This window comes from Squalius cephalus (genome assembly GCF_949319135.1).
Source record: "Squalius cephalus genome assembly, chromosome: 17".
NCBI lineage: Eukaryota > Metazoa > Chordata > Actinopteri > Cypriniformes > Leuciscidae > Squalius > Squalius cephalus.
In genome coordinates, this window is record NC_137138.1 from 3,813,315 (window position 1) to 3,826,888 (window position 13,574).

The window sequence follows — 13,574 nt, forward strand, 5'->3', positions numbered from 1 at the left end:
TGTTTTTAAATTGCAGGATGTACTAAAGCTCTTTCCACAGTCAAAGCACACATAAGGTCTCACACCAGTATGAATCCTCTCATGCACTTTTAAAGAGCTCAGTTGTGAAAAACTCTTTCCACAAAAAGAACAAAAGTGAGGCTTCACAGCAGTATGAACTTTAAGGTGTGTTTTTAAGTTTGATGAAGAAACAAATGTTTTATCACACTGATCACAGCTGAATGATCTCACTCCAGAGTGAGAGAGGAGATGGTAGTTGAGAGTGCTTTTCAGTGTGAAATTCTTTCCACACTGAGAGCATGTGAACGGTTTTTCTCCAGTGTGAATTCTCATGTGATCATTTAGGTTTCCTTTACGTCTGAAACTCTTTCCACATTCAGAGCAGCTGAACGTTTTTTCTCCAGTGTGACTAATCATGTGTCTGTTAAGATTTCCTTTCTGAATGAAACTCTTTCCACACTGAGAGCATGTGAATGGTTTTTCTCCAATGTGAATTCTCATGTGTCTGTTAAGATTTCCTTTCTGAATGAAACTCTTTCCACACTCAGAGCAGGTTAAAGATCCTTTGACTCCAGATTTTCCAGCTTGTTTTTGTGTGAAATTCTCTTCAGTCTTTGAAACAACTGCATCTCCAAAATTATGAGGTTTTGGAAACAGATGTTGATTGTCTTCATTTTTATATGCCAGTTTTTCATCTTCATTTGTGAAATAATGGTGTTTGCCTTCATTCACTTCCATCAGGTCTGAAATCAACATATTCAATTCAATTTAAAAAAGGACAAATGAGAAACAAAGAAAAAAGTTCATTCTTTATTTAGCAAAAATCTAGTTTACTTCTGAGTCTACTAGTATCTAGTTTTGGATGTAAAGTTATATGTCAGTTTTCATCTGAATGTTCCTCATCAGTCATTAAAGAGAATGAAGGAAAACACCAACCTATTTGTTCCTCTGTATCTTCATCTTTTATTCTGCAGGGTTCTTCCTTAATCTCCATCTTTACAATAGTATGTCCGTAGTTTCTCCTGCTTGCTTCTTCTTCTCCTGTGGGAAGATGGGAATATTCCCCAGCATTTAAACTCTCATGAACGGCTGTGGGAGCTTCACTGACTGAAGGAGTGAATTGTGGTCATTGTTGCTCATTTAGCAGATGATCTTCACACTTACAATCACTCTCAGTTATTCAGGTGCAAATGTTCACTCAAGTAGTCATTTAAAAACTATGATGAATTACTATTTTATTACTATTTAAAAATGTAATGCAACAAAACAAGTGTTTAAAGGGCAGTAAAGTTTAATCATATTATTATAAACCATGTTACAGCAGTTGTGAAAAGAGTGTCAAAGTGTCACCATATTCAAACTTCACCACTAATTTTAGCAAATTACCTTCTCCGAATAAATTAGGGCTGCCACCAAATAGTCGACTAATCGTTAGTTGACTAGAAGAGGCTTAGGCGACCAAAAATGTTATTAGTCGGTTAGTCGAAGAAATAAAACTTGTGGCGAAGTCATGAGGTCACGTTACTGGCGGGTCCTTGTGGGAATTACATTATGTCGTGCAGGAAATCCAAACGTTTGCCTATCAACCATCAACCTTAAATATGATTTATTTGAAACATGCAAGTAGTAGCAAGCCAGCAACTTTAAATAGACGCTCCTCTAACATTAACCTAGATAAATGTGCGCTTGTCTATTATTAGGCACATATCCAAGTGTTTGTGCAGAGCGTGGAAGCTGAAGTATGAAGGCACGATCACTTGCATTTAACTTAAAATACTCAGTCATTTTTGGTCTTACATCACAAGTAGCCCAATACATCATTCAAAACTGACAAGTTTTATTTGTGTACACTCACAATTGTCACACACAGTTGAAGGAAGAACAAGAAGATGATGATCAAGTGTCAAAGGTTTTTAATAATCCACTTCGAAGGCAGGCAAACAAAACTCAACCTCTAACATAAAAGGGGACCAGACAAAGAGTGACTGTGAGGGTAAAACTTATAAAACACACACAAACGAGATGATAATAAAACACAGTTGAAACACAGAACTCATAATGGTAACCAAGGAGACAAACAAGACTTCATGGTTTGTTTCAGAAAAATGAATGACAAATATGAACAATTGCTAACAGTCAGTCAATCAATACTGTGTCTGTTTCTTTCACCTTGACCCAAGTAACCTACAATAATAAAACAAATACATTCAATAACCAAAATGTACAAAAAGAAATGTAATCAGATATTGGATTTGACTCAAAACACAACGCAATTCAGAATTCCTTCCAATAAACCACCTTTTCTTTCAATAGTAAAAGCAGTATGTTCAACAATATGAGTTGGAAATGCTGGAAAGATAAACTGATTCAGTTGAACAAAGTTTGTGAATCAAACGACTCAGTTGATCAGAGTTTGTGAATCAAACGATTCAGTTTAAAGAGTTGTACAAAAAACAGTCTCTCCATTTCAGAAGCAAAAATCAATAAAACCCATGAATCAAAGTCCTTTGAGTCCGAAAAACAAAAGAAAATTGGATATATCCTACCAGTTGATGGTTTCAAATTATGGTTCAAAGGGGAAACAGGTCCATGGGCAAATATTCTAAGATCATGTAATGAAACACTCATATAGGTATATGCACTATTCTGCTGAGATACAAATAAGCATTGTCAATAATCAATTATCAATCATTAAAATGCTCAGACAGTCTCCTTGCTGTTTTTTCACAACATTCATAATCATTACTTTTGATTAGGCTATGTATAGGCAATTACAAGGCTCATCATTATGATTTGGCTTCAATAATATACCTATGCGATTAGTCTAATAATAAACGGCGAAATGAACGACGAATAGTCGACTAGAAAAATCTTAAAATGAGGGCAGCCCTAGATTAAATCACTTTATTGTAACTATTTGAATGTCAAATTATTTGTAAGTAGAATATTTGTAAATTATGGATGTGAAATTGAATTTTGCTCACTTAGAAAACTTCTGGCAATGCTTTTTTTCATGATTTCGTAGTCTAGATGACCGAGTGTAACTCTTTCCACATGAAGAGCACTTGTAAGATTTCTCTCCAGAATGAACTACCTTATGCTCTTTCAGGTTTGCTAAATGAGTGAATCTCTTTCCACAGTGTGAGCACTTGTGTGGTCTCTCTCCAGTATGAATTTTCTCATGCCTTCTCAGGAATCCTAATTGAGAGAAACTCTTTCCACAGTTTGAGCACTTGTACGGTTTCTCTCCAGTATGAGCTCTCTGGTGTGTTTTTAAGTGGCAGGATGTAGTGAAGGTCTTCCCACAGTCAGAGCACATATAAGGTCTCACACCAGTATGAATACGCTCATGCCCTTTTAAATGTTGCTGTCGTGAAAAACTCTTTCCACAAAAAGAACAAAAGTGAGGCTTCACAGCAGTATGAGTTGTAATGTGTCTTTTTAAGTCTGATTCAAAAACAAATGTTTTATCACACTGATCACAGCTAAATGATCTCACTCCAGTGTGACGGCGCAGATGATTATCGAGAGAGTTTTTGTACCTGAAACTCTTTCCACACTGAGAGCATGTGAACGGTTTTTCTCCAGTGTGAACTCTCATGTGATCATTTAGGGTTCCTTTATGACTGAAACTCTTTCCACACTCAGAGCATGTGAACGGTTTTTCTCCACTGTGAATAATCATGTGTCTGTTAAGAGTTACTTTCTGATTGTAACTCTTTCCACACTGAGAGCATGTGAACGGTTTTTCTCCAGTGTGAATTATCATGTGTCTGTTCAGATATGATTTATATATGAAACTCTTTCCACACTCAGAGCAGGTGAAAGATCCTTTGACTCCAGATTTTCCAGCTTGTTTTTGTGTGAAATTCTCTTCAGTCTTTGAAACGACTGCGTCTCCATCTTCATTTTTGAAATGATGAGATTTTGGAAACGGATGTTTGTCTTCATTTTTATATGTCAGTTTTTCATCTTCATTTGTGAAATAATGGTGTTTGCCTTCATTCACTTCCACCAGGTCTGAAATCAACATATTAAATTCAATTTAAAGGGATACTTCACCGATTTTCAAATTAAACTATGTTATTCCCTTAACTAAGACGAGTTGATACATACCTCTCTCGTCTCAGTGCGTGCACTAAATCGCACGTTGGTTCTAATGACAGAAGTGAGAGGGAGAGGATTTTTCCGTCGAAGTGCTCCAGAGTCCCAAATGTTATTCCGCCATATATTATAGTTTTCTTTTTACCCGCTTAGAAAAGCGCCACGTTTTATTTTGTGTCACCATACTTGGTCGTGTAACTACTCGTGTAACTGTATTTAAATAGGGAAAACGTGAAGGTTTTTGATCGCTTCTAGCTTCATCTCTGTCTGGTCCCTAATGAATGAACTGGGCTAAGCTAAGTGCGATCAAAGTGTCGCCGCGCGCCAGAGCGATTGAGTGCACGCAATGAGACGAGAGAGGTATGTATCAACTTGTCTTAGTTAAGGGAATAACATAGTTTAAAATGAAAAATCGGTGAAGTATCCCTTTAAAAAAGGACAAACGAGAAACAAAGAAGAAAAAAAAGTTCATTCTTAATTTAGCAAAAATCTAGTTTACTTCTGAGTCTACTAGTATATAGTTTTGGATGTAAAGTTATATGTCAGTTTTCATCTTAATGTTCCTCATCAGTCATTAAAGAGAATGAAGGAAAACACCAACCTATTTGTTCCTCTGTATCTTCATCTTTTATTCTGCAGGGTTCTTCCTTAATCTCCATCTTTACAATAGTATGTCCGTAGTTTCTCCTGGAGTAATTCCTCCTGCTTGCTGCTTCTTCTCCTGTGGGAAGATGGGAATATTCCCCAGCATTTAAACTCTCATGAACGGCTGTGGGAGCTTCACTGACTGAAGGAGTGAATTGTGGTCATAGTTGCTCATTTAGCAGATGATCATCACACTTACAATCTCTCTCAATTATTCAGGTGCAAATGTTCGCTCAAGTAATAATTTAAAAACTATTCATGATTTAAGTTTTAACTTCAAATTCCAACTCACCTAGCTGATTTTTGAGATACTACTGTATATATTAAGTTATAGTTTGTCAGAATAAAAACCATCGTAAGCTTAGCTGATCTTAAAGTCCACAGATGACCATGTTCTCTAAAATCAACTAAGGCTCATGAAGGTTTTAGGAAACTCAGCGCTGGTCAGTGTAGATCCATTCCAACCCACATTAAATACACCTGAACCAGTTAATCAGCGTCATCAGGATTACTAGAAACACAACTCATAATCTTTAAACGTGGTTCTAAACACAAACAACCAGTCAATATAAGATTCAGTAGTGAAAGATTAGGATTCAATATCAAAGTGAGATGATTTCAATAACTGCTATGACTGATTGTTTTTGATTCATTAAAAAGAACCGAACATACAACATTTGTTCATTTCAAGTCACACATGAGATTCAGGATCCAATCTGAGCTGAATTGTTTCTGTAACTGCCCTGGTCGGTTTATAAGTGTTTTGATTCAGTATATGATTCAGTAAATGAACGGACTCTTAAGAATCACTCATTCAGGAATCATGACTACACAAAATCTGTTTAATTTTAATTTTATATTTTACCAAAAAGGTTTGTCAAAGGTATAAGATATAAACATTCAGATCTTAAATTATATTAAATGTTATTCAAAATTTGATTCAGGTATCATTACTAGCTCCATTCAATTTCAGTCGGTCTCTCAAAGTTACGTCAGACCGACAAATAGGAATCTCGCTTAGAGAGACAATTTACTTCGAGTGTAACTAAACAAGCTAATGGACATTGGCATGCAATGATTTGCAGAAGCTGCTCTGCGGGTATATAATGAGCAGCAGGAGCAATTGCATCTTCAGCTTTTTGCTTCTGAGCCAAGCCGCAACCTGGCCTCCCAGCGGTGGTACAGTAACGTCTCCATTCCCTCCTTCAGGGAACGAGGGTTACATACGTAACAGTGACGTTCCATTTCATTTGGACTCTCGACACCTCTCACACCTATAGATTGTTTGTTTTGTTATGAAACAGGTACTTAATTTGTTGCATTTTCTTCTTGGTACGGTTCGCTTTCACAACCTTTCAAAGCTTACCAAAATGTGTTCACGCAAGTCACATGTGAGTGACTGTCCTCTTATTGGTCAGCGTTTCCTCTACATCACCTATCAAGATGATTGACAAGTTCGCTCCATGAGCTTCTTGTGTGCTTTATTTGTGACCGTTGAGACACGCAAACACTATACGAATGTAGCCTTCTTTCCTGCTGTTAAATTATAGACTACATTCATATTAATACTACAACAAATTCAAACGTGCCAAGACACAAGACACAAGCAAACACCATTCAAATGTTTTAATGGGACATCGCACATTTTGTATCGTATCAACGTTTCGTCCAGATGGATCCGGCCTTTTGGGAGCCTGAAACCTCTATTTTTTTAAACCGGGTCCAAGTAAATCTGAAAAGACACCCTTGCGTTTTCGTGTACGGCCAATCCGTATATTTTGTGAAATGATGATATCACCCTGATATCCTTTATGTTTAGCACCCTGCGTGTTGACCCTAGTCATGCTTGTGTTCATTCTGCAGAAGCTACTGAGCCTCTTTTATTTCTTTATTTATTATTTACTTTAATGTATTTTTATGTTATTTCCTTATTTCTTTATATTCTGATAAAGACATTTCATATTTTGTACCAGGCCATTTATGGTTGTTTATTATTCAGTAAAGATCTTGGTTTAAAAAAAGAGGGGAAAAAAGAAGCTACTGAGCCTATTACTATTGTTAACAAGGTCCAAGTCTTCTCCATTTTTAGTGCATCTCTGTGGCAAAATTACAGCGCCACATACAGGTCTGGCATACATACTACATCGTTTTGAATCGGTTTCAGTGGTTTCGTGTGTACGCAGATATTTCTTGAGACAACGTGTTTATGGAAATTACGAGAGAGAGAAAAAAGATTGGACAGGGAAGGCTCTGGCTTCGTGTGGATGTGGCCTTAGTGTCAGAATGGCTGTATGCGGGGAGGGTGTGAAACATCATGAATAATGCAGTGATTCACACCTGAGGCGACAAAGACCCTCACCTGGGAATATCAAGGAGGAATGTGACAGAGGGAACTATAGAGAATGAATGTGAGGAGACTTCATGATTGAATATATTATTTGTAGCTTATTTACAAAATCAAGTTTAAGTTAAAACAAGTAATCTGACAATAAATGTTCTTAAAAATTGACGTTCTTCAAACGTTCGCTATCATTCAAAAGTCAAAAGAGACATTTAGGGAAAAAGCCTACCTGAAAAAGTGGGAAACGCTGATGGCGTTACAGTAATTTCACATATTATACAAAATGCACGTTTATCACAATGTTGAATCCAGTAATTCATTAGTCAGCTAATTATTGATGCTTTTCTATTTTTGTACTTTTATCCAAATTTTTGTCAAAATACAAGGTTTAGCCTAACCACAGTGTAATTTAAATAACAAGAAACCTTCTTCCATAACTACTAGATAGCAGCTGTAAAACTAAACTAGGCATGTCACTGCTGAATTGCCACAGACACACAGAACATCTACTTTTTCAAAGCAATTTCATCTTCTCTAAGTGATGTTTGTCAGAGTCCATATTATGAGAGGAATCGCCCTTTGTCGTTCTTCAAATTTTACAATAGAAAAACATCTGGTGCAAAAAAAGTCTTCAATATCTTAATGCATCAAACACCTCGACTAAAAATGTGTTGTTTGTGTCATATAAAGGATGATTTAATGGACCATCTTGTATGACAAATGTATTTTTTTTTTTTTAGAAATTCTCAATTTTAAGTTTTAGAATACAGAATGGGGCATTAGTGTGGAAATTTTTTTTTTCCATACTTATCCAGACACTAAAATCAAATTCCACACTTGTCTGTACTGCATATAGGAACTCTGAGAAAATCAAACTATTTACATGTGAGTGATGATCTGAACTAGAACATTTGCTCACTTAGACACCTTCGGGCAATGCTTTTTCTTATGAGTCAGTAGATTAGAGAAGAAGGTGAAACTATTCCCACATGAAGAGCACTGGTGCGGCTTCTCTCCAGTATGAATTCTTTCGTGATCTTTCAGGTTTCCTGACTGAGTGAAACTCTTTCCACAGTGTGAGCACTTGAACAGTTTCTCTTCAGTATGAACTCTTTGGTGTCTTTTTAAGTTGCTGGATGTAATAAAGCTCTTCCCACAGTCAGAGCACACATAGGGTCTCACACCAGTATGAACACGCTCATGCACTTTTAAAGAATTCGGATGTGAAAAACTCTTTCCACAAAAAGAACAAAAGTGAGACTTCACAGCATGAACTATAAGGTGTTTTCTTAAGTTTGATTCCACAACAAATGTTTTATCACACTGATCACAGCTGAATGATCTCACTCCAGAGTGAGTAAACAGATGATCACTGAGATATCTTTTGCGAGTGAAACTCTTTCCACACTGAGAGCATGTGAACGGTTTTTCTCCAGTGTGAATTCTCATGTGTATATTTAGGTTTCCTTTCTGAATGTAACTCTTTCCACACTCAGAGCAGGTGAAAGATTCTTCTCCAGTTTTTAGAGCTTGTTTTTGTGTGAAACACTTCTCCGTCTGTGAAATGATGTTTCCATCTTCATTTTTGAAATGATGAGGGTTTTGAAACTGATGCTGTTTGTCTTCATTCACTTCCATCGGGTCTAAAATCAACATATTAAATTTTCAAAATTCAAATAAAGAAGGAAATATTATGGTGGCTGAGAGAGCTCAACGTGCTGCAACTGAAGAAAACGCATGCAAATAGAAAAAACACCCACACATTAAGAAAACATCTTCATCAGTTTTACAACACACGTGTGTTCCAAATACTCACAATACAACAAAATAGAGAAACGCATTGTTGTGAACTTTTGCAGTACGGTTGTTTCTGTATTTGGTTTTTAGTGCGTTTCTGTGTTTTGTTGTGTTGTAAGTATGTGGAGTTGTATTGTAAAACTGATGAAGATGTTCTGAATGTTTTCTTCTGTTGCAGCGCGTTGAGCTCTCTCAGCCACCATAAAAATATGACAACAATATGAAATATACTAGGTAAATCAAAATCAAGCAAAAATGTTGTCCTTTTTTCAGTTTCATCTTAATGTTCCTCATCAGTCATTAAAGAGAATGATGGAAAACACCAACCTATTTGTTCCTCTGTATCTTCATCTTTTATTCTGCAGGGTTCTTCCTTAATCTCCATCTTTACAATAGTATGTCAATAGTTTCTCCTGGAGTAATTCCTCCTGCTTGCTTCTTCTCCTATGGGAAGATGGGAATATTCCCCAGCATTTAAACTCTCATGAACGGCTGTGGGAGCTTCACTGACTGAAGGAGTGAATTGTGGTCGTTGTTGCTCATTTAGCAGATGATCATCACACTTACAATCACTCTCAATTATTCAGGTGCAAATGTTGTAGTCAAGTATAAACTCAAGTAGTCATTTAAAAACTATTCATGATTTAAGTTTTAACTTCGACTTCCAACTCACCTGGCTGATATTGGAATTGCTCTATCTTGAGTTATAGTTTGTCATAAATTAAAATCGATCGGATTTCATTGGGGCCCAAATTCGGTGGTGCACATAATGGACACGAACGGATGACACAGTTTTCAAAGTACACAGTCAAACTAGTTACTCCACTCCTTTACGGCGAAACTCTCCGACTGGCACAGAGAAGTTTGTGTGAAGGTTACATGAAGATTTTGTCCTCGTCTCCTCGACAGGAATAGGAAAACAATCCAATGCTGAAATAAGTGATACGTCACACACCAGAAAATGGCCGACAAATCAGAGGCATGAAAGCTGGCGTTCTCTCTTCTTTAACAAGTTGAAATGACTATTTTCGGCATAGAACCACCTGAAAATACTCAGATGCTGTTTGACTCTTCTTGGTCCTTGAATCCCGAGAAATAATAGAGAAACTCTATAGTCCTTTCCGGCAAAACATTAAATGACGGCTGCTACAATGATCAGAGCAGACTTAACGCATTTAGTCTTTAAACACACAGAAAACATTCCTGTTGTCACAACATGTATATTAATATATCTGATATATATTTTGAGTATTACACACAGTCTTATTCACGGAGAGAAATTTGATCCTAATGAATGGATATTAGATGCAGTTCAGGGTAGGATCAAATTCCTCTCAGTGAAAAATAAAAAAGAACACCGCCTAAGAGGTATCCGCCTATCAGAGAAATCATTCTTAGTCACTCAGGCTAGCTACCACCAGAGCTTGAAATTCATTTCACACAATATGTCCTGTTAGCTCGTGAACTCATTAGTGAATTACTCCTCGTTTGTATTTCTTTCGAAATGGTGAATTATTGCATGGTCCGCCAGTCCGCCTCAGCTCGAGCCAGTCCGGGCTCCTCGTCCGCGACAGTCCGCAGCAGCCGCCTCCTGTTCCTCCATCAGCCTCAGCTGCTCTTCGCTATATTGCGGCTCGTAAAAGTAGCCACGAACATCTGATTCAAGCATCAGACTTTCGAAATCCTCTTCTTCCATATCATATTGAGTACCTTCCGCCATTGTCGTAACTTCACATCTGGCTCGTCAGCGCCTGTTAGCTTAGCTTCCAAACAAGATGGCGGATATTGCTTTTTTTAGTTTCTGCAAGTGAAGTCCCACCCACTGATCTGTAATAGGTCTGTAGCGTGAGTGGGTCCCACCCCCTGGAAAAATGAGTAACGAGTGTTTGTAGTCTCAACCCCTCTACAAAGATATGGGACTTCCTGCTTAGAATGCGCAAAATGACGATTTTTACATCATTATAAGCAGGAACCGCAACACTGAAATCCATACTTCTCCCTTCTCAGGGGAAAATGAGGGAATAATGCACGACCATTCAAAAATATGACTGGGTTTCTAACGATACAAAGCTTAATGCAAATGGCTGAAGTGTCCGTTTAACATTTCCAAAATTATTCATAAATAATGCTTTTTTTACTAAAAAAATTAGATGCCTACTCTCAGATAAATGAGGCCTACAATTAATCAGATGCAAATATAAATATAAAACCATTTCTAATTGAAAGAACAAGTTGACAAAAAGATCAAATCCAATATTGGGTGACAATATAGTATATTGAGAGATTTATAAGCTATATTTTGTAGGCCTGCCATTTTTGACCATGAACACCACAAGTATAACAAGGTGACAAACCCAAGGTGAAGACTGGGTAGGTAGTCTCTGAGGAACTGGGTCCAGAAGTGATCAGCGATCACTTGACTGTGTCTGTAGCGGCGCCGTCCAAGTAGATTGCTTACTCCATACACAGCCTGAGGTAGGGAAGCGGTAGGGAAGCACTGCAAGTGAACGCCATCTCAAAGAGGCACAAAATCTCTTTCTCGGACCTTTACCATGAATGTTCCCTGCTGGTGGAATGATCTGCCTAACTCAACCAGAGCTGCTGAGTCCATAGCCACTTTCAAGAAACGGCTGAAGACGCTTCATTTTCGACAGCACTTGATCCAGTAATACTAACACTTTCTCTACTACTCTATTCTATTCAAAAAAATAAATAATAATTACTGCGTTAGATTAAACTGAGAAGGGTCATAGCACTTCCATATTGTTGTCCTAATGTTAGTTTAACTGCTTCTATAAGTCGCTTAGGATAAAAGCGTCTGCTAAATGAATAAATGTAATGTAAATGTAAATATCCCGCCACCCCATAAGCAGCAAATTGGGGGTAATAGGGTCAGGATCTGCTATATCAGATGAGACTTCCTCGGAGACGGTGTGTTCTTTCAGAACTTGGAGGGCAGCCTTGACTGATTTAATTTCCCTTTCCCATACACCTCCGAAGTGAGGTGCGTGAGTTGGGTTGAATTGGAAGGACATTTTTTGTTTGGCTAGTTGCTCTTGGAGCGATGGTTCCATTTCGGTAAAGGCTTCAGAGAGCTCACGCTCTCCCCCCTTGAAGTTGGTGCCTCTGTCACAGATGATCTCAAAGGGCTTTCCTCTCCTTGCTATGAAGCGTCTGAGGGCTAGTAAAAATGAATCTGCATCCATGCTGCATAACAAGTCGAGATGTATGCATCTTGTAGTGAGACATTTAAATATTATGCCCCATCTCTTTTCTTGCCGTCTGCCAATTTTGATTGCATAGGGACCAAAACAATCAACTCCTGTGGACCAGAATGGAGGTTGGTTAATTCTCAGACGGGAAGCAGGCAGGTCTGCCATTTTAGGCACAATGGGCTTGCCACGCCATTTCCTACACTCAGCACATTGTCTCTGGTACGTTTTTTACCACCTGGCGGCCTCTGAGAACCCAATAGCTCTGCGAAGACTCTTTCTGGACCTGCGTACATCAGGCGGTTATCAAAGTCTTGAATTAACAGTTTTGTTAAGGGGTGTTCTGGTGCCAACACAATAGGGTGAAGTGCATCCTCTGGCAGTGTTGCAGCTTTGCATAATCTACCACCCACTCTAATCAGATTAAGGTGAGAATCCAAAGTTGGACCAAGGGAGTGTAATCGACTGTTTGAATACACAGATTTATTGGCTTTAAGGGCATACACTTCCTTAGGAAAACTTTCAGTCTGTGCATGTCTAAGTACAACAGTTTCAGTCTCTATGCGTTCTGTGGCAGACATAGGGGGTGCTGCCGCCCCATGTCACCCCAGAGACTGAAATGTGGTCATGATGAGGTCATCCCATGATTCACAGTTTTCTACATCAGGTAAAGAGGCATGACTGATTGTGACATTACCGCAGAATGTAGATTTACGGAGTTCTTCTGAATCTTCTGCTGGCACTGACGGGTGGATTGGCCAGTGGTCGGGAGATTGGTGCAGAAATTCTGGACCTTGCTTCCATCTGCAGGTGTGGGACAGATCTATGAGGGTCTTACCCCAAGTTATATCATCGGCAGGGTAGTTATTCAAGGTCACGTATTTCCAGTTCTCTTATCCAATAAGGTCTTGAATCTCTGTGATTCGCGTGCCAACAAACACTTTGTAGTTGCATGACTCAGACGTTGAATCGGACAACATGACTGTCTGTCTGAGGTTAAGTGTAAGTTCTGTGTTCAGTGTTTGGGCTAGCTGAGCTCCAGACAATGCTGCACAGAGTTCAAGGCGTGGAATGGAGAGTTGCTTCTTGGGTGCCACCCGTGACCTCGCCATGATGAATGCAATTTGGATGTCATCACCTGTTTCCACCCGTAAATAGGCTACAAAGACATATGCCTTCTCAGAGGCATCACAGAAGACATGCATATCGATAGTGGAGGTGGTGTTGTTGCATGCTGGTGTGTAACACCTAGGCAGTGTTATTCTCTGTAGGTTAGGAAGCTCTTCTTCCCAAGCATGCCATTCTGAGAAAAGGTCAGCTGGCAGAGGTTCATCCCAACCTCTAACCCTCTTCCATAGTGATTGCACCATGATTTTGGCCCTTGTGGTGAACAGGATGATGTAACCTAGTGGGTCATACTGACTTGCCAGGATGCGATAGACATCTCTCATTGAGGTTTCCTCACTTGTTGACAC

The 13,574-nt window shown here is 38.5% G+C and overlaps 2 protein-coding genes across 3 annotated transcripts in view; both read right to left on the minus strand.

The window, feature by feature from the left end:
- The window catches only part of LOC307144897 (uncharacterized protein), a 47,726-nt gene extending 46,708 nt beyond the window's left edge, over positions 1–1,018 (minus strand). The window contains exon 1 of the mRNA XM_079847605.1: positions 937–1,018. Within this exon, the coding sequence (XP_079703731.1) occupies positions 937–994 (58 nt within the window). The 5' untranslated portion in view covers positions 995–1,018. The remainder of the gene's footprint in view (positions 1–936) is intronic.
- Positions 1,019–1,821: 803 nt separating this feature from the next.
- Positions 1,822–13,574, minus strand: part of LOC307144905 (uncharacterized protein) — a 90,563-nt gene continuing 78,810 nt past the window's right edge. For both annotated transcript variants that reach the window (XM_079847634.1, XM_079847633.1), the window contains exons 2-3: positions 4,706–4,825; positions 1,822–4,020 (exon numbers count right to left, since the gene is read on the minus strand). In XM_079847634.1, coding sequence (XP_079703760.1) covers positions 2,981–4,020; positions 4,706–4,763 — 1,098 coding nt within the window. In that variant the 5' untranslated portion in view covers positions 4,764–4,825 and the 3' untranslated portion in view covers positions 1,822–2,980. The remainder of the gene's footprint in view (positions 4,021–4,705; positions 4,826–13,574) is intronic.